This window comes from Erythrolamprus reginae, chromosome 9 (assembly GCF_031021105.1).
Source record: "Erythrolamprus reginae isolate rEryReg1 chromosome 9, rEryReg1.hap1, whole genome shotgun sequence".
In the NCBI taxonomy this organism is placed as follows: domain Eukaryota; kingdom Metazoa; phylum Chordata; class Lepidosauria; order Squamata; family Dipsadidae; genus Erythrolamprus; species Erythrolamprus reginae.
Window position 1 is genome coordinate 56,497,581 of NC_091958.1, and position 20,424 is coordinate 56,518,004.

At 42.8% G+C, this 20,424-nt stretch overlaps 1 protein-coding gene across 3 annotated transcripts in view; it reads right to left on the reverse strand.

Moving 5' to 3' along the window:
- Positions 1–20,424, reverse strand: part of PEMT (phosphatidylethanolamine N-methyltransferase) — a 72,413-nt gene that overhangs the window by 22,350 nt on the left and 29,639 nt on the right. For 2 of the 3 annotated variants that reach the window (XM_070761460.1, XM_070761458.1), the window contains exons 5-7: positions 17,613–17,724; positions 6,223–6,297; positions 396–2,885 (exon numbers count right to left, since the gene is read on the reverse strand). In XM_070761460.1, the coding sequence (XP_070617561.1) occupies positions 2,837–2,885; positions 6,223–6,297; positions 17,613–17,724 (236 nt within the window). In that variant the 3' untranslated portion in view covers positions 396–2,836. Of the gene's footprint in view, positions 1–395; positions 2,886–6,222; positions 6,298–17,612; positions 17,725–20,424 lie in introns of those variants that run through there. The other variant, XM_070761459.1, reaches the window with a different exon arrangement.

Below are 20,424 nucleotides of genomic sequence, written 5' to 3' on the forward strand. Positions count from 1 at the left end.
GCTGGGGCAAAGAGAGATAAAACAGAAAAAAAAGAAAATAGAGATAAAACTGGGCTTGTCTTTGGAGACAGTTCACGAAAGACAACAGATTTTTTTCCCCTTTCCAGAAAATTCCTCTTTATGATAAAAGAACAAATTTAAACCCATTACTGTAACTCCGATTGACAGTCTGGTAACAGCAGCCTGAATAATGCAGCGTATTTAAGTTTGTTCAGCTGTTATGGGTACAGGATACGCGAGAGGTGGCTGTAGAAAAGGACTCTAAATGTAAATATTCCTTTGCAAGAAAGATCATCATGAACAATGGGGATCAGAAAGTAAGACAGGCAGGAGACAATAATGTAAGCCCCCGAAAGAAGGAAAGCATACCAATAAACTTTCTTTTGAGAGTGTTGTGCTTTTCGCTTGAAATTTATTTTAAAATGGTATTTTGTCTGCAAGGCACTTCAGTTGCAACTGTTATGGACACGGTGAAAAATAAGGAGATAAAATCCATCTGACGTATTGCCTAAACGTACGAGTCCAATATAATAGTTAAAACGCTTGTTCTTTAGCTCCTGCTGGGTCAGAGAAGTCAAATTTGAGAAGGACAAGACATAAGGGATGTGTATGAGAGAGACAGAGCGATGTGGGAGGAATTTATATCATTCTCAGAAGCTGGTATCTGGAGATTGTTTGGAAACAATGGGAGGTGAAAGGAATTTTTTCGTGATAGCTGGGAGAAACAAAAAAAAAAGAAGTGATGGAGAACAAGAAGAAAGGAATTTATAGCACCTTGCCTAGGACATAAAAAGAAACCCTTGTGAAAGTGCTTAGTTCACCTGATGGCTTTCCATTCTTTGATCTTCAAAGGATTTCACAGATGCCACCAGTGTCTCTACCACCTATCACTCTTTAGAAAGACACAAACAACGGGAGCATTTTTTTTCATATGTGAAAAATCCAGGCCAGCACAGAAATGACCTACATCTCTTAGAATCCGTTGATCATTGAAGAGTAGCTCTCTTTAGAGCAGAGGTCTTCAACCTTGGCAACTTTAAGACTTGTGGACTTCAATTCCCAGAATTCTCCAGCCAGCTATGCTTGGCTGGAGTTGAAGTCGTAAAGTTGCCAAGTTTGAGGACCCTTGCTGTAGAGCCTTGGGAGAAGTTTGGTGAGATGAACATCGCGGATGAAGGTGAAAAATATGTGGCAACACTCTTGTGTTCTTCAAATGATGAAAAAGAATACTGCCATTTTTTGTTCCTTTTCTAGAAATGATCACTCCAGTGACTACTGTGAGGGAGGTCTTGGAATCCTTGTGGACAACCATTGAAATATGAGCCAGCAGCCTGAAAAAAAGCCAACACAGTTGTAGGCTGCCCAGTTCTAAGCAGGTCAGCTCATGAGCCAAGGAGAGGCCTTGGTAAAAACACGCTAACCTTGATTTGTGATCAACATGGCTAGGTTTTGCAAATTGAGTCATCTCAGCCAATGGGTGTTGTGCGTTAGCTCTGGCCCAGCTCCTGCCCCAAGGACTGTGGATGTGGGGGAGACATCCACATGCTGCAGGCCTGTTTTGCCCCGGTGGAATCTGCTGATGAAGGCTCCTCTGACCAAGAAGACATGAGTGACAGGGAGGAGGAGAGTGTGGCAGACAGCTCAGAAGGAGATCAATTATCTAGCTCCTCCTTGGATTCAGAACAAGAGTTACTGATACAGCCACGCATGCGGAGAGCGATGCATAGGCAACAACAACTGAGAGATTATTATCAAAGAAAATGAGGCCACCTGTGGTTGGGTGGGGCTGTGGTCATTAGGGAGGCTGCTATAAAGAGCAGCCTGTGGGTTTGGCCATTGTGGAGGATTATCTGATCGTTGTGTTTCATGACTGCTTTGCTGACTTCGACCTTTGTGTGCTGATTTTTCCCCGCTTTGAAACTAAACCAGAGCAAAGTGTGTTTCACTTTGTGAAAGAAGAAGGACTGTGAATTGCCTCACAGCTGCAAGCTAAGTATCACAGAACTGATAAGGGACTTGTATAAATTAACAGTTTGTTTGGAGACGAGGGCTCTTTGCTATACCTAATGAATGAATTTTCATTATAAAGTACATTGTTTTGAATTTCCAAACATGCGTGTGTCTGAAATTTGTACCTGTGAATTTTTGGGAGGATTCTACCAGAGAGCCCGACAGAACAATGGGTAAGATCTAAGGCATGGCAGGGCCAATATGGATGAATTGAGTTCCCGGTTGTGTGAATTACAGATGCTGCACATTCACAAGTCCATGCCTTCCCTGCTGAAGCATCCAGTCTCTTTCCCCCACAAAATACTGGCAAGCAGCATTGGTGCCTATGCGCCTTTGTGGCTTTGTTCTCCCGTCAAGGGATGTATACACTATGTGCTCTTGCATTGTTTCAACCTCTCTCTTCGTACGTGTCCTGCACACGGTTCCAGTTACATAAGCCGCTCGGGGGTCCCCTGCCTGGCTCTCCACCTTTCCAATGCTCTCCAGCCTATAATCAAAACATGCAGGAATTACGTCGCTAATGGAAACGGCTGAAAGCCCAGGCGAAGCCAACATCGGCGTTCGGAAGGACTCTTGCTGCGCCTGTGTGTTTCAAAGCCTTTTCCTTTCAGAGCTGGGCGTTCCCGCAGAACGAAATAATAAAAATTAAAAAGGAGGCCCGTTTGTGTGTGCATTGAGGAGTTTTGAGGAATGCGGCAGAAGTCACCGGTTGAAGTTCTCCCAATCCTGTCCAATTGTCCCATCTGGGAGCCACCCACAGGCCAGCTCTCTCTGGTGTCCAAGCAATCGCAGCGCTGGGGAGGTCTTTGCAACTGGTGGGGCGGCCTTATTTACACTTGGGTGCTTTGCTGCGGTAGATTTCTTCGGTGAAGGGCCTAGGACGGGGAGAGGGCACCAGGGTTTGGTGGGAAGGAGAACAAGAAAGAAGTGGTGAAAATTATTATTATTATTATTATTATTATTATTATTATTATTATTATTATTGTTCGTTCGTTCGTTCGTTCGTTCGTTCGTTCATTCATTCATTCATTCATTCGATTTGTATGCCGCCCTTCTCCGAAAACTTGGGGCGGCTCACAGAATGAATATAGAAACAAAGCGTACAAAACAAAACTAATACATTAAAAAACTACAGCTAAAAACCTTATATATTACATTACAGTACAGTACAGAATATTCAAGAGCAGTGGTGAAATCCAATTTTTTTACTCCAGGTTCTGTCCTGCCTGGTTAATTAGCAGTAATTAATCCAGAAATAAGATTTGGACGCACACACAGCCTTTATGCACTGTTCAAACTAAATAAATAAAGGGAACCCTTAAACAATACAATATAATTCCAAGTAAATCAAACTTCTGTGAAATCAAACTGTCCACTTAGGAAGCAACACTGATTGACCGCCAATTCCACCTGCTGTTGTACACATTCAACTTTGTACAGAACAAAGGATTCAAGGAGAATATTTCATTCGTTCAGATCTAGGATGTGTTATTTGAGCGTTTTCTTTATCTTTTTGAGCATTATAAATGCACATGCAAAGAACAGCAATGAAATCTCCCCAGCGCTCTATACAGCAGGATCACGTTCTATTTAGAATAGAATGGAGTTGGAAGGGACCACAGAGGTCGTCTAGTCCAACCCAATACCATTTCAGACAAGGGGCTGTCCAGCCTCTTCTTAAAAACCTACAGTGATGGAGCACCTGCAACTTCTGGTGTCAAGCTGTTCCACTGGTTAATTGTCCTCACCGTTAGGAAGTTCCTCTTTAATTCCAGGTGGCTTCTCTCTTTCATTAGTTAGACTGGCATTCTGCTATTGAGCAATGTCAGTAAGACCTCCCCGGCCTTTGATCAGTGAGAAGTTATTGATCAATTGAGCTTGATCAATTCCGTCCCCTGTCCTATTGCTCTCCTATATCTCCTATACCTTTCTTCTATTCCTATATCTCTTCTTCTGTTCTTTCATTGATATGTTCTATTACTATATCTTCATATATATACCCACTAAAACTCTCATTGTGTATTGGACAAAATAAATAAATAAAATAAATAAATAAATAAAAGACAGAATCCACAGTGGAACTAAACCCAAGTTGAGGGGTGAACTGGGTTGAACACCCTCTATAGCAGAGGCAGGCAAAGTTGGCTCTCCTATGACATGTGGACTTCAACTCCCAGAATTCCTGAGCTAGAATGATTGGTTCAGGAATTCTGGGAGTTGAAGTCCACAAGTCATAGAAGAGCCAACTTTGCCTAGAACATAAAGAGTAAATGATACAACAGACATCGCTTGTCCCACTCTTTAGGTTGATTGGCATTTGGCCGGCATGCCAGGTAACACTCCAGGTGTGGTCATCTCCAGGCCCTGCGTGTGGCTCAGAAGAACCCGAGGTAAACCTCCCCTTCCTCTTATGAATCACGTCTGAATGAATGACCTGGAAATATCCATAACTGCTGGCATACGATTAGCACAGCTGGAGAGGCTTATTCTAGGTAGGTGCGTGGGTAACACTCATCAACACATCAATGAAACTTGCAAAACACAAGCTTTCTTGGAAAAGGTGGACCGCACATTATTATATACGCTATAAATGTTCTCGCGGGTGGGTTGGTTCCCATCAGAAGTTTCAATTGACCAAACGAAACATCGGCTCCAGGTTGGCCCAACCCTATTGACCAAACTCTGGAAAACAACCTCAGATGTTGGCATGAGAAGGGCCGAGATTCTCCAAACTTCTAGAATTCCTCAGTCTCATTGACCCAAAACAAGTTTATCATTTGAAGGCAGAAAAATCCAAAGATGGGCCTGAAACTATTGAGCTGGAGAGTCTGATATGACCGATTAAGAATGAATTTCTTCTCACATGGTTGAATCAGAATCATAATAAAACTGGAAGGAAGGGACCTTGAAGGTCTTCTAGTCCAGCCCCCTGCTCAATCAGGGGATCCTATATCATTTCAGACAAGGATTGTCTGAAATATTCAATCTGAGTATTGTATTGGCAGTTCTATGTTAGCAAAAACTTCAGCAGAGAAGGATTTAGGGGTCGTGATTTCTGACAGTCTCAATGTCTCTACGGAGAGGGGCGGCATACAAATCTAATAAATAAATAAATAAATAAATAAATAAATAAATAAATAAATAAATAAATAAATAAATAAGTAAATAAGTAAATAAGTAAATAAGTAAATAAATAAGTAAATAAGTAAATAAGTAAATAAATAAATAATAAATAAATAAAAAATAAATAAACAAATAAACAAATAAACAAATAAATAAAAATGGGTGAGCAATGTGGTCGGGCGCTAGGAAAAGTAAGTAGGATGCTTGACTGCATAGCTAGAGGTATCACAAGCAGGAAGAGGGAGATTGTGATCCCCTTGTATAGAGTGCTGGTGAAACCCCATTTGGAATAACACTGTGTCCAGTTCTGGAGACCTCACCTACAAAAAGATATTGATAAAATTGAACGGATCCAAAGACGGGCTACAAGAATGGTGGAAGGTCTCAAGCATAAAACTGATCAGGAAATAATGGACTCCATCTGTCTAGTCTGGAGGATAGAAGGGAAAGGAGGGACATGATCGAAACATTTAAATAAGGGTTAAATAAGGTCCAGGAGGGAAGTGTTTTTAATAGGAAAGTGAACCCAAGAACAAGGGGGCACAATCTGAGGTGAGTTGGGGGAAAGATCAGAAGCAACGTGAGAAAATATTATTTGACTGAAAGAGTAGTAGATGCTTGGAACAAACTTCCAGCAGACGTAAATCCACAGGAACTGAATGTAAACATGCCTGGGATAAACATAGATCCACCCTAAAATACAGGAAATAGCATAAGAGCAGACTAGATGGACCAGGAGGTCTTTTTCTGCTGTCAATCATCTATGTTTCTATCAATCGTCCAAGATGTTCCCCACTACAACTTGTATCCACCCCAACCTGCACGTCCCAAGGATGAATATTATGGAAATGTTTCAGTGAAAACATCCGCAGGACAATGGTAGATTTTGATGACCAGGGGAGATAATGCCAAGCCATTTCTGTGAATCACAGCCCGTCTTTCTATTAAGTCTGCTGGGAAAACATAGCAAGTAGGTTAACTGAAGGCAGGAAGGGGCGGGGGGAATACACAGCCCCCTTTGCTCAGCACAGTTCCCTGAAATGAAATCAGGCCTCATGAGTTTCTTCATTCTGCAAGGAGGCAACTCACCCTTCGTAGAGCAGAGCAACTGCGTAGCATAGGGCCACCACCACGGTCAGGATGAGGCCCCCTGGGCTGGCGTTCCTGGTTTGGAAAAGACAGAAGAAGAGAACATAAATTGGGTAAAAGAAGAGAAGGCAAAAGAGTCCGCAAGAAAGAACCCCCAAGTCCCCACACCTCACACTCCTTAAGACCCACCTCTGCCGTCAGGCATGGGGGAACTAAAACACCTCCCCCTTGCCCATGTTGTTTTGTTGATTGATTGACTGTGTGCCTGTTTTTTATATATATATTGGGATTGTTTTAGGAAATTACTAATTTTAAATTGTAATTAGACTGGTGGGCATTGGATTTTTATTATGTACTGTTTTTTATTATTGTTGTGAGCCGCCCCGAGTTTGCGGAGAGGGGCGGCATATAAATCCAATAAATCTAATCTAATCTAATCTAATACCCAAGCTAGAAACTTTCCCATCCACAGGCAAACTAGGTCACCTGGTCAAAAACGTTGCTGCCTTCTTTGTAATATATATATATTTATTTATTTATCTTGACCTAATTGAGTCATAACTCCATCGAGTCTCGGAGGGCGGGTGGGTAGCTGAGTGTCAGAGATTTCGGCTGTATTAAATAACGTGATTTGGCTCATCGAAGATGCAGCTGGGTGGACAAAGCCAAGAGAGGATGACGGCTTGGAAGAAGTTGGTTATGCAACATAAGGAGTGGGCAGAGAGTGGCTACAACTGAGCAGAAATCTCCCCGAATCCAGGGCAAAAATGTAGGCTGAGGTCAGAGAAAGTAGCAAAAGCTGAAGAGGTTGAGATGGGTCTCCAAAAGAAGACCACCGCCCAATGGAATGAGTCTAGGGCCAATATATATATAATAATAATAATATATGTAACGTATTTTGCTGATAATGAAAAGGGATTGTTAGCAGCTAGTTGGGGCTGAAAAAAAGTTACATTCAGAGTATAAGACACACCCAAATTATCAGCCTTTTTTAGGGAGGAAAAAGCTGCGTCTTATACTCTGAATAATGTGGTAATTCCCAAAGGTCCCCACGTAACAGGAAAAGCTAAATTGTTGGGGGGTTTTAGTGTAATTTTATTATTAGATTTGTTCCATTGTTATACTGTTTTTATTGTTGTTGTGAGCCGCTCCGAGTCTTCGGAGAGGGGCGGCATACAAATCTAATAAATTGAATTGAATTGAGACTACTACAGATCTACTTCGGGCTTATTTGCCTTTATCAGGTAGCCATACCCTTACTGGGATTTGAACCTGGGGCCTCTGCCTTGAAAGTCAGAGACATTAGCCACTAGGCTACAGGCTCATCTCCTGTATCAGCTTGTACCAGTGTAGGGTTATGTGTGATGAATTGAAGGAGCATCACAGCTTCCTTCCTTACACACACACATATATGTATATGTATACATATATGTACAGTATATGAATGAGGGTTGCCCAGAAAGCAATGCACCACATTTTTTTTTTCTCAGCCTACAGTAATGGTACAAATGCGAAACTTTAGATATACATTATTTGAATGGTCAGGAATGCGTGGTGTAAATTTTGCGTTCCTTCAGACAGATTGCGTAGCGGCAGCCGTGTTTTGAAATGGCGTCTGTATACGATGTACGTTACAAGCAGTGTGTTGTCATTGAATTTCTCACTGCAGAGAAAGAAACTGTTGGGAACATTCACAAACGTTTGTGTACAGTTGATGGAGAATCTGCAGTCGACAGAAGTACGGTTAGTCGCGGAAGACATTTTGAGGATGATGAAGAGGTGATTATTTGCCCAGTGCAGAAATGGCTTCATGACCAGAACAATAAGTGGTACTGACAAAGCATACACGCCCTTAGGTCTCGCTGGAGGAAGGCCACAGAACGGGACGGAGATTTCGTGGAAAAATAGGGAGTGTAGTAGAAACATCTTTCTTGCTTTTGCATAAGTTTCCTTGTGTTCAATAAATAATTGTTGGAGAAAAAAATGTGGTGCATTACTTTCTGGGTGACCCTCCTATTGTATTATTTTATTGTCCTACGGGATTGGGCGGCATATAAGTAAAATAATTTAAATTAAATTACCATGTCCTCCAATTCGACTTTAAATCTGTAAACTGCCCAGGTCTGGCTTTCAAATTAGGTAATCCTTGTCACAACAGGAGCTGGAAGGGGCCTCGAGTCCTTCTCTCCTTGGAAAGGTCTCCCGTCCAAGCTCAGCCAGGTCCCAGCCCACTTAGCAATTTAGAACAAGAGCAGACACATTGCTTCAATTTGGCCTTCTAAATGCCCAGCGGCGATTTTATTTTTTCATCTGGTGTTTAATGAGTAATGTCGATTTAATTATTTATGCTTAAGAGACTGCATTGCTGTCTTCTACATTGCCTTGGTGTTTTTCAGAGAGTGGCCCCGAAATACTTTAAGCTAGGCTACTGTTGTCCAGCGGAATTCTCAAGTGAAAACTTTTAACCCATCTCCAAGAGAACGGCCAATGGATCAATAGAATAGAATAGAATTTTTATTGGCCAAGTGTGATTGGACCCACAAGGAATTTGTCTTGGTGCATATGCTCTCAGCGTACATAAAATAAAATATACATTTGTCAAGAATCATGTGGTACAACACTTAATGATTGTCATAGGGGTCAAATAAGCAATGAAGAAGCAATATTAATAAAAATCTTAGGATATAAGCAACAAGTTACAGTCATACAGTCAACATGGGAGGAAATGGGTGATAGGAATGGTGAGAAAAACTATTAGAATAGAAGTGCAGATTTAGGTGAAAGTCTGACAGTGTTGAGGGAATAATTTGTTTAGCAGAGTGATGGTGTTCGGGGGAAAAACATACCGTATTTTTCGGTTCTTTAATTTTTAGGGAAGAAAATAGGGAAAAGAATCTGCTTTCCAGGTATTTATCTGGCTAGCGTCCTTAACCAGCACATTATTTTATCCCCTGGTTAGGGCTTAAAAAAACCTTATTTGGAGAGAGTAACAATGAAAGAGCTTGCAAGCCACTAAGAGCTGGGAACATCATTAGCACCTGGAAAGAAACATTCGGAGCAAGTAGAGCAATGGGAAAAAACCTGCAAAGGGCTTGGGAAACATTCTTCTTTGCAGAGAGTAACCATGAAAGAGCTTGCAAGCAGGTAAGAGCTGGGAACATTGTTAGCACCAGGTTAGGGCTGGAAAGAAGCATCTGGAGCAAATTAGAACAATGAAAAAAAAAACCTTGGAAAGACTTAGGGCTTGGAAAACATTCTTTGCAGAGAGTAACCATGAAAGAGCTTGCAAGCTGGGAAGATTGTTAGCTACTAGTTAGGGATGAAAAAAAGTTACATTCAGAGTATAAGACACACCCAAATTATCAGCCTTTTTTAGGGAGGAAAAAGCTGCGTCCTATACTCTGAATAATGTGGTAATTCCCAAAGGTGCTCCCCCCCCCCCCCAAAAGGCAACTGGACTTTCTAGTTTTTCTTTGAAGGTGTTTTGCTTCTCCTCCAAGAGCTTCTTGAGAGTTGAAGAGGCTGCTTATATGAGAAGCAACATGTCTTCACCATGACTTGGATGACCAAGAATCCCCATAGGATCAAAAGCACCGTTAAATACATTCAATCCATCCAACCTCCAAAGAGACTGTTGCTCAGGGTGCCCAACAAATCCTGCCCTTCATTCCCCAAATTGCTACTTAGGTAGGATTTATAGAAACTTGTGGGAAAGCGGTTTAAGTTTTGCGATGCGTTATTATTCAACTTGACACCCTCGAGCAGGCAGTCAAAAGTCTAACCGGGCATCAACCGGCTTCCCAAGGCAATCTTTGGACAATTTTGGCAACCCGCTTTGATCCCACCTGCCCGTAATCGGCTCCGTTCTTCAGCCAAGACCAACTCATGATGTTGTTTCTGCCTTAATCCCTCCTAGAAATGTGCAGGGAAGGTTTTACTTCGACCCTCTAACCGGAGCTGACTTAGCTGTAGAAGAAATAGGTCACTGACCAAAGGAGAAAGGAATGACCCTGATTAAGCAGAAGCTAAAGAAGGCTCGGGGAGTAGCAAAACCTCTGGTGTAAAGTGGGTGACCGTGTCCAGATGCCACACTGGGAAATGCTGAGAGAGAGAGAGGACATTTAAACACCAGGGAGTGAAGATCAAATGGACTAACCCAGGGGCAGGCAAAGTTGGCTCTTCTATGACATGTGGAGTTCAACTCCCAGAATTCCTGAGCTAGCATGACTGGCTCAGGAATTCTGGCAGTTGAAGTCCACGAGTCATAGAAGAGCCAACTTTGCCTACCCCTGAGCTAGGGCAACGGCTCGTGTGCCACTAATATAGGGTCTCCTGCTGGAGGTTGGGCTAGAACAGGGGCAGGCAAAGTGGACTCCTCTATGACTTGTGGTTAGTCCAGGGGTAGCAAAGTTGGCTCTTCTATGACTTGTGGACTTCAACTCCCAGAATTCCTGACATAGCATGACTGGCTGGGGAATTCTGGGAGTTGAAGTCCACAAGTCATAGAAGAGCCAACTTTGCTACCCCTGGACTAACCTGATTGAGCAAAAAACCCAGAGTCAACAACTCATCTAAACAAAGTCTGGGTCAAAATATGAGGATCGTCCAAAAAGCAATGCACCACATTGTTTTTCTCAAGCTACAGTAATGGTACGAATGCGAAACTTTAGATATACATTATTTGAATGGTCAGGAGTGCGTGTGTAAATTTTGTGTTTCTTCAGACAAATAGCATAGCTGCAGCAGTGTTTCTGGAAATGGTGTACGTTACAAGCAGCGTGCCGTCATTGGATTTCTCACTGCGGAGGAAGAAAGCTGTGAAAGAGGTTTGGAGCTAAACCGTTATGGGTGCTCTCTATCTCTGGAGATTTTTAAGAAGAGTCCATTGTTTATTGTCTGAAATGGTGTATAGAGCCTCCGGCTTCAGCAAAGAGATTGCACTAGAACAGTGTTTTTCAACCAGTGTGCCGTGGCACACTAGTGTGCCGCGCGACATGGTCAGGTGTGCCGCGAAGCTCAGAGAAAGAAAACAAGAGAGAGAGAGAGAAAGAAAAAGAGCGACAGAAAGCAAGCAAGAGAGAGCGAAAGAAAGCAAGAGAGAGAGAGAGAACAAGAGAAAAAGAAAGCAAGAGAGAGAAAGAAAGAGAGAAAGAGGGAGGGAAGGTGGGAGAGAGAAAGACATAGAGGGAGGTAGGGAGGGAGAGTAAAAGAGAGCAAAAAAGAGGAAAGAAGGAAGAGAGAAAGAGGGAGAAAGAAATAGAGCGAAAGGGAGGGAGATTTTTTTTGTCCAAACTTTTTTTAGCGCCCCCCTCCCTCAATGTGCCCCATGGTTTTGTAAATGTAAAAAAATGTGCTGCGGCTCAAAAAAGGTTGAAAGTCACTGCACTAGAAGACCCCCAAGTCCCCTTCCAATTCTCTTTCTTTTGTTGAACGTTGAGCCACTTTTTTGTTTCCCCAACACGCAACAAAAGAGCCTCTAGCAAGCCTGGTGGAACCTCAAACCGACCTCTTCTCTGCATGGCGATGAAGCCACCTAGACCTGGCGGTGGAGTTATTGAGTTGGACTCCAGGGAGATGACTGAAGGAGGACGTAAAGAGCCGCTCGCCTCTCATTCCAAAGAGATGGCTTTGGGAGTGCAGCCTAAACCGATGGAGGAGACCTTCTGGAGCTCCTCTCGAACGGGAAGCAAGCGGAGGAGAGATTAAAATAGCCTCCAGTTGGACTTCTGCAATATGGCTGTGTAATAGATTTGAGTCATTAGCCCTCCATCACGCTTCTCCCCGAACGCGAGATCCTTCTCAGACCCCTTAATAAACATGGATTTTCTGCTTCTGAGAGGGGGGGAAAATTAGCTGTCAACAGGAAGACTGCGTAAAAGTAGTTACTCAGACTTTCCTACCAGGCTCAGAGGAGAAATAAGCACTCAAAGCTACTCCATTTTTCTGGCTCTAGTTTTCTCTTCCTCCTCCTCCTCCTCCTCCTGCAGTCAACAACCAGCAAATTAGTAAAATGCAGAAGGGGGTCAACCATGATAGGTAGCTGGGAATCTGGCTTCCAAAAACATTAAAGAGAGGGTGGTCCTACAATTTTTGGAGGTCCTTTGCTCAGCCTCGCCCATCCTGAAGTCCTTCAGATATAGGATCCAGATTTCTGCCCGCTGTCCAGTGAGTTCTAATTTCACCCCAACTCTTTTGGGGTTCCCAGTCTGGAGGAGCAAATTTGCCATCCATCTCCTGAGTATGTCCAGGCCTTCTTTTAAGAAATGGAACGGCAGAAATCCAGTTCCTCTTTAGGTTTTTCCAATCTAAAGCTCGCTCCAGGAGGCATCTGCATATAACACTTCCTTATCTTCACCTATGAAAATCCACATGGAATCTAAGCATTTTTGGAACCCACTTTTCCTCAATTCACTTCTTTTTGGACTTTTCTTATCTGACTTCTTTGCTCTGCAATTTCTTTTTTTTTTCTTTTTCCATTTGGAAAACTTCCTTGCAGAACTTTTAACTTGACTTTTAAAGAATTGCATTCGGATTTGCAGACGTATTTGGCAAAACAGCCAAAATAAGTCTATGCCTTCCCCCCTCAATTTCAAGGTCTTACAGTTCAAATGCTGTTTGTTTAGGAATGTTTGACTAGGAAAAAAAACAAAACTTAAATTATTTCTTTGACCAGACTTTGCAAAAACATGCAGGTGGGTTTAAAAAACGGCTACTGCTTTCTAAGTCTTAATTTTTCACCGCTCTCATGCATTGTTTTGTGTCTACAATAAGCACACAACCAGTAGCCATTAAAAAAAGTGTTGCATTTCTTAAATGCATTAATTTTTTTTGGCCATGCTAGAACTGTTTCAAACTAGGAAACGGTTGATGCAAATAATCCCACTGTCAGGTCTAGTCCAATCCTAAGTTTGCAACATTTATGCAGGGGAAAATGCTTATTGTTGGGCTTTTTAAATATCATCAGGCTGTGTTTAGTTTTCAGGCCAGGATATTTGAGCTGTTCCCTTGGTCTCTTTCATGACGTCACAGCAAAAAAATGGAAGGAAATCGCCTTGGTGTTCGGATGTCATGGAGACAGCGATGGGGTAGTCAGGGCGAGGGGAGAGTGTGGCTTTTATAACACAATCACAGCCTTTCACTCTGAACCAGCAGAGGGAAGGGCGAGAGAGAGGGGCGGAGGGAGCCACGGGGTTCGCTGCTTTAAATTTTCAAGGCTTCTAATTTTATTTTTGCAAACCCATCTACACGTCAAACTTAGGAATGCTTCAAAAACTCCACAAGTTCTCCAAATATTTATTTGTTTGTTTGTTTTGTCAAGTATGTATTGGTGGTATACAAAGATATAATAATATTTGCATACTTGATACAGTGATACCTCTACCTACAAACGCCTTTACTAAGGAACTTTTGTAGTGTTCAAGATTTTTTTGCCTCTTCTCAAGAACCATTTTCCACTTACAAACCTGAGCCTCCAAGACTATTACCGGAAAAGGTGGAGAGAAGCCTCCATGGGGCTTCTCTAAGAATCTCCTAGGTGGAAACAGGGCCGGAAAAGGCGGAGAGAAGCCTCCGTGGGGCCTCTCTAAGAATCTCCTGGGAAGTAACAGGGCCAGAAAAGGTGGAGAGAAGCCTCTGTGGGGCCTCTCTAGGAATCTCCTGGGAGGAAATGGGGCGGGTAAAGGTGGAGAAAAGCCTCTGTGGGGCCTCTCTAGGAATCTCCTGGGAGGAAATGGGGCAGGAAAAGGTGGAGAGAAGCCTCTGTGGGGCCTCTCTAGGAATCTCCTGGGAGGAAATGGGGTGGGAAAAGGTGGAGAGAAGCCTCTGTGGGGCCTCTCTAGGAATCTCCTGGGAGGAAATGGGGTGGGAAAAGGTGGAGAGAAGCCTCTGTGGGGCTTCTCTAGGAATCTCCTGAGAGGAAATGGAGTGGGAAAAGGTGGAGAGAAGCCTCTGTGGGGCCTCTCTAGGAATCTCCTGGGAGGAAATGGGGCGGGTAAAGGTGGAGAAAAGCCTCTGTGGGGCCTCTCTAGGAATCTCCTGGGAGGAAATGGGGCGGGAAAAGGTGGAGAGAAGCCTCTGTGGGGCCTCTCTAGGAATCTCCTGGGAGGAAATGGGGTGGGAAAAGGTGGAGAGAAGCCTCTGTGGGTCCTCTCTAGGAATCTCCTGGGAGGAAATGGGGTGGGAAAAGGTGGAGAGAAGCCTCTGTGGGGCTTCTCTGGGAATCTCCTGAGAGGAAATGGAGTGGGAAAAGGTGGAGAGAAGCCTCTGTGGGGCCTCTCCAGGAATCTCCTGGGAGGAAATGGGGCGGGAAAAGGTGGAGAGAAGCCTCTGTGGGGCCTCTCTAGGAATCTCCTAGGTTGAAACAGGGCTGGAAAAGGCGGAGAGAAGCCTCCGTGGGGCCTCTCTAGGAATCTCCTAGGAGGAAACAGAGCCGGAAAAGGCAGAGAGAAGCCTCCGTGGGGCCTCTCTAGGAATCTCCTGGGAGGTAACAGGGCCGGAAAAGGTGGGGAGAAGCCTCCATGGGGCCTTTCTAGGAATCTCCTGGGAGGAAACAGGGCCTCCACCCTCCCTGTGGTTTCCCCAATCGTATGCCTTATTTTCTTTTACATGGATTCCTATGGGAAAAATGGCTTCTTCTTACAAACCTTTCTACTTAAGAACCTGGTCACGGAACGAATTAAGTTCATAAGTAGAGGCACCACTGTACTAGTAAAAATGAAATATTAGGACAGGAGACAGAAGGCCCGCTGGTGCTTTTATGCATGCCCCTTACTGAGCTCTTAGAAAAAGGAGAGGTCAACAGTGGATAATCTAAAGGGTAAAGTTTTGGGGGTGAGTCAGGTAGTGAATTCCATGCACCAACTCCTTGGTTACTAAAGTCGTATTTCCTGCAGTCGAGTTTGGAGTGGTTGACATGATGGTTTACTTTTTTGGGTGGGGGTGGGGGGAAGCAGCAGCTCACAATAATCCAATTGGCGCACCACTGGGAAAAGAATGCTACAGACTGTGGGAAAATGTTAGCAAAGGCTGACCGGAGCCTTTAGAAGGGAAGATTAAAGGGAGGAAATCTAATCCTGAGTAGAATTAGACTCGGGGGTCAGCTCATGTGACATCTGGGTGGAACTTTCTGCAGGAAGGAAGGAAAATATGGCTCCAGAAATATATTTTTGCCCTTTCTAGGTCTGGATTCGAACCAAGATAGGCTACTGCAGAGTCGGTTGGAATCTGGCCATGCCAGAGAGATTTTGCCTAATGGTTTATTCTTTGAGTTGCCACAAAGAAGAAGGAGTCAAGCTATTCTCCAAAGCACCTTAGGGTAGAACAAGAAGCAATGGGTGGAAACTAAACCAGGAGAGAAGCAACTTAGAACTAAGTTAATTGGATTTAACTATTGTATTCTGTTGTTTTTATATGTTGTAAGCCGCCCTGATGAAAGAAAGAAAGAAGAAAGAGAAATAAGAAAGGAAGGAAAGAAAAAGAGAGAGAGAGAGAAAGAAGGGAGGAAGGGGAGAGAGAGAGAGAGAAAGAAAGAAAGAAAGAAAGAAAGAAAGAAAGAAAGAAAGAAAGAAAGAAAGTCTCTTTGATGGAGACACTCCCCAGAGAATTCTGATTTGTGAGCATATCTGGAGAATTGTTCCTTGTGGGGTGAATGGACTCATTTAGGTTGCCAGGCTTGGGGCAATTAGACCTTAGCCCCTGGCCAATGAATGATTGTGTGATTGCTGTACGATTGATTTTAGTATAAGTGGGACTTTTAAATAGTTATGTCATTTTAAATTTAATTGGATTTATTTTTATTGTAACTTTCTGTTTTTATATGTTGTAAGCTGCCCCGAGTGTTTGAAGAGGGACGGCATAGAAATCCGATAGATTAGATAGATAGATAGATAGATAGATAGATAGATAGATAGATAGATAGATAGAGACAGAGAGAGACAGAGATAGAGATATGATAGATAGACAGAGATAGAAGATCGATAGATCGATTGATAGATGATAGAGAGAGAGAGAGATGACAGACAGACATAATAGACAGACAGATGGAGATAGATAGATAGATAGATAGATAGATATAAAGAAAGGAAGGAAGGAAGGAATAAAGAAAGAAAGAAAGAAAGAAAGAAAGAAAGAAAGAAAGATATGGCCACCTAAGGACAGGGAGAAGAATGCTGTGGTCCCAAAGCGAAAGATCAGGCCAGGAAAAATAAAAAAAGATGAGCCTTGAGAACTGGGGGCCACAAGGATGCTGTGCCGGCTCTTTAGGCGAGTGCCGGAGTTCTGGTCCTCCTCGGCCGCTTCTTGGCCATCGTTCAACCTCTGAAGTGGCCGTTAAGAGCGCCTTCCGCACCGCCGCCTAAATGCCTCTCTTGGAGGAGCCGAGAGGGCTCTCCGTCTTCCTCTATTGATGCTTTCTTGGCTCGAGGGTTGTTTTTCATCCCCACTTTATGGAGAGAGCCACTCAGCTCCGTTGCCAGCTCATTGCGGCTCTCATTTAGTGGCCAATTAAAGTGGCAGAGATGTGTCTGAGCAACGGTTAGTGCGTCATTCAGGCTGGAGCTCCGAAGCTCCGCCGCTATCCTGATTTACTCCTTCTCCTCCGAGGGGTATATACACACAGCCTCACCCAAACCTGGCTTGCCAAGGGGTGTAGTAGACCCACTGCAGTCAGGCAGATTTATTTATTTATAGTTTGTGTTGGAAGGGGCCCTGTGGGTCTTCTAGTCCAGTGTTTCCCAGCCTTGGCGATTTGAAGATGTTTGGACTTCAACTCCCAGAATTCCCCAGCCAGCAGATGGCTTAAAGGTCATGTGACCTGCTTAAAGGTGGCCAACTTGACATCACTCACATCAAGAGTCTACGGAGAGGGGCGGCATACAAATCTAATAAATAAATAAGGAAGGAAGGAAGGAAAGAAGGAAAGAAAGAAAGAAAGAAAGAAAGAAAGAAAGAAAGAAAGAAAGAAAGAAAGAAAGAAAGAAAGAAAGGAATTGGGTTTGGGTGCCTGGCCTCTGCTCGCCTCAAAGAGAGACAATTCCCTCTCTATTTACTATGACTGAACCTCCAAAATATATTCTTTAATTCTAAGTATATATACCATAGGTGTACATACGTATTACACACAGGCACACAAAAATATACATTATCTACTATATAAACTGTATGTGTATGCACAAACACACACACATGCACAACACTTCTAAAATTATACACATTCAACCTCCTTGACTGCGATAGGAAAAACACACCCAGAGCCCAGAAGGGGGAAAAAGGAAAAAAAATATCAAAATTTTCCTATCGGTTCTGCATACCTGACCCTAGGTATAGGAGGCCATCAATGATGCAAACCCTTGCTTGGTGAAGATGCAGGAGAAAAAGGAAGACAAGGGACTTACATGAGGGACCATCCGAAATAGATGGAGGTGCTGCCCCAGTACATCGGGTTCTCCATGACATTGAAAGGGAAGGCGGTCACCTTCGTCTCCATGAGAATGCCAAAATAGTCACCTAGAAAGGAAAAATTGACAAACCATTGAGTCAATCAAGGACCTGCTTTGCTGGACCAGCTCAGAGGCCTCTTCCTGCAGCCCCCAGTTTGGGTGGCATTGATAATTCCAACAAACACCAAGATCTGGAGAAGGTTGAGCATGGAAGTCTACTGCGGCAGTGAAATTGCAAAAGTCCTTCTTTCCCATCGCTGCTTTTGGGGTCCTCTGCAGGCTGTTCGCCACCAAGACCACCATAAAAGACCTTGGAATACTCATCTCAAGTGAATTAAGTGCCAAATCCCACCGCAACAACGTCACCAAAAAGGCTTCAAGAGTTTTAACCTAATCTTACATAGCTTCTGCTCTGGTAATCTCACACTACTAACCCAGAACATACAAAACTTTTGCCAGACCAATCCTTGAATACAGCTCATCTGTCTGGAACCCACACCGCATTTCGGACATAAACACTCTAGAAAATGTCCAGAGATACTTTACGAGAAGAGCCCTCCACTCCTCCACTCGCAACAGAAGACCCTCCGCAACTAGACTTACAATCCTGGTTTAGAAAGTTTAGAACTCTGTCACCTTAAACACGACCAAAGCATAGCCCATAAAACCATCTGCTACAACGTCCTTCCCGTCGATGACTACTTCAGCTTTAACTACAATAGCACACAAGCATACAACAGATACAAACTCAAAGTAAACCGCTCCAAACTCAACTGTAGGAAATATGACTTTAGCAATCGAGTGGTTGATGCCTGGAACTCACTACCTGCCTCTGTAGTATCATCACCTAATTCCCAAAACTTTCCCCTTAGACTCTCCAATGTTGACCTCTCCCAATTCCTAAGAGGTCAGTAAGGGGCGTGCATAAGCGCACCAGCGTGCCTTCCGTCCCATCCTAAAGATTCTCTATTATTAGTACCAATATCATGTATATAGACATTGTTATATCTTTGTATCGTACCAATATGCACTTGACAAAATACACTGCTCAAAAAATTCAAGGGAACCCTCAAAGACCCCATCCTAGATCTGAATGAATTAAATATTCTCATTGAATCCTTTGTTCTGTACAAAGTTGAATGTGCACAACAGCCGGTGAAGTTGATTGTCCATCAGTGTTGCTTCCTAAGTGGACAGTCTGATTTCACAGAAGTTTGATTGACTTGGAGTTATATTGTGCTGTTTAAGGGTTCCCTTTATTTTTTTGAGCAATATAAGTAAATAAAACAAGACTTGTCCATAGGCGAGGAACAATAGAGGAAGCTGCTTAGAAGTAACTTTGTGTGTGTCGTTTGGTTTTTTGGGGTGGGTGGGTGGGGAGTTTTGGAGCTTGGCACAAACGTACAAATCACACCAGCTCAGAATGACTCAGCCGGCTGCAGAAATTGTCAAGCCTCGCCGAACAATTCATACCGTTGGATAAAACTCTCACTTTTTTGGTCATCTCATTATCCCACTAAGCTGCCTCTGGCAATCAGGGGAAGAAAGGAAAGGAGAGAAAAAGAAATTCCAGGCGGGATATTTTCATTCGCAAAAGCTCCAAAACGGCTTTTTTGTCAAAAAGGTAGGAAGCTGTGGAAATTGCCAATCTGACCTAGGTACCTATTACTAATAAATTATTGTCCTCTGCTCACTGGTGCTTGAAACATGTCGTTACCAGCAATTAAGCCCCCCCATTTATAAAGAAATGTCAACTATAGTTATGGGGGGGGCAGGAGTGAAATTAATTGTTTTATATTTGATATGACTCATGCTAAGAGCCATAACTTTAAAGAAACATTCTCTCCTCCCCAATTTAAAAAAAAAAAAGCAATTTAGAAGCTATAACACTCACTTTGTCCTGCAAAAGTAAATCGGTTGCGTTCCTTTTTTGAAAAAAAAAATCATAAACATTTTGAATACAGTGTTATTGTCAGAGTATTGTCAAGGGTCCTGTTTATTATGGGGAAATGGCTTACCCAGCCCCACAATGTTACATCTCAGAATTTAGAATTCTTTATTGGCCAAGTGTGATTGGACACACAAGGAATTTGTCTTTGGTGCAGATGCTCTCAGTGTGCATAAAAGAAAATATAGATTTGTCAAGAATAGACTAGAATAGAATAGAATAGAATAGAAAAGAATATAGGATAGGATAGGATAGGATAGGATAGAATTCTTTATTGGCCAAGAGTGATCGGACACACGAGGAATTTGTCTTTGGTGCAGATGCTCTCAGTGTACATAAAAGAAAATATACATTTGTCAAGAATCATGTGGTACAACACTTAATTATTGTCATAGAGGTCAAATAAGCAATGAGGAAACAATCAAGGAATAGAATAGAATAGAATAGAATAAGATGAATTGAATGGAATTCTTTATTGGCCAAGAGTGATTGGACACACGAGGAATTTGTCTTTGGTGCAGATGCTCTCAGTGTACATAAAAGAAAATATATATTTGTCAAGAATCATAAGGTACAACACTTAATGATTGTCACAGGGGTCAAATAAGCAATGAGGAAACAATCAAGGAATAGAATAGAATAGAACAGAACAGAATAGAATAGAATAAGATGAATTGAATAGAATTCTTTATTGGCCAAGAGTGATTGGACACACGAGGAATTTGTCTTTGGTGCAGATGCTCTCAGTGTACATAAAAGAAAATATATATTTGTCAAGAATCATAAGGTACAACACTTAATGATTGTCACAGGGGTCAA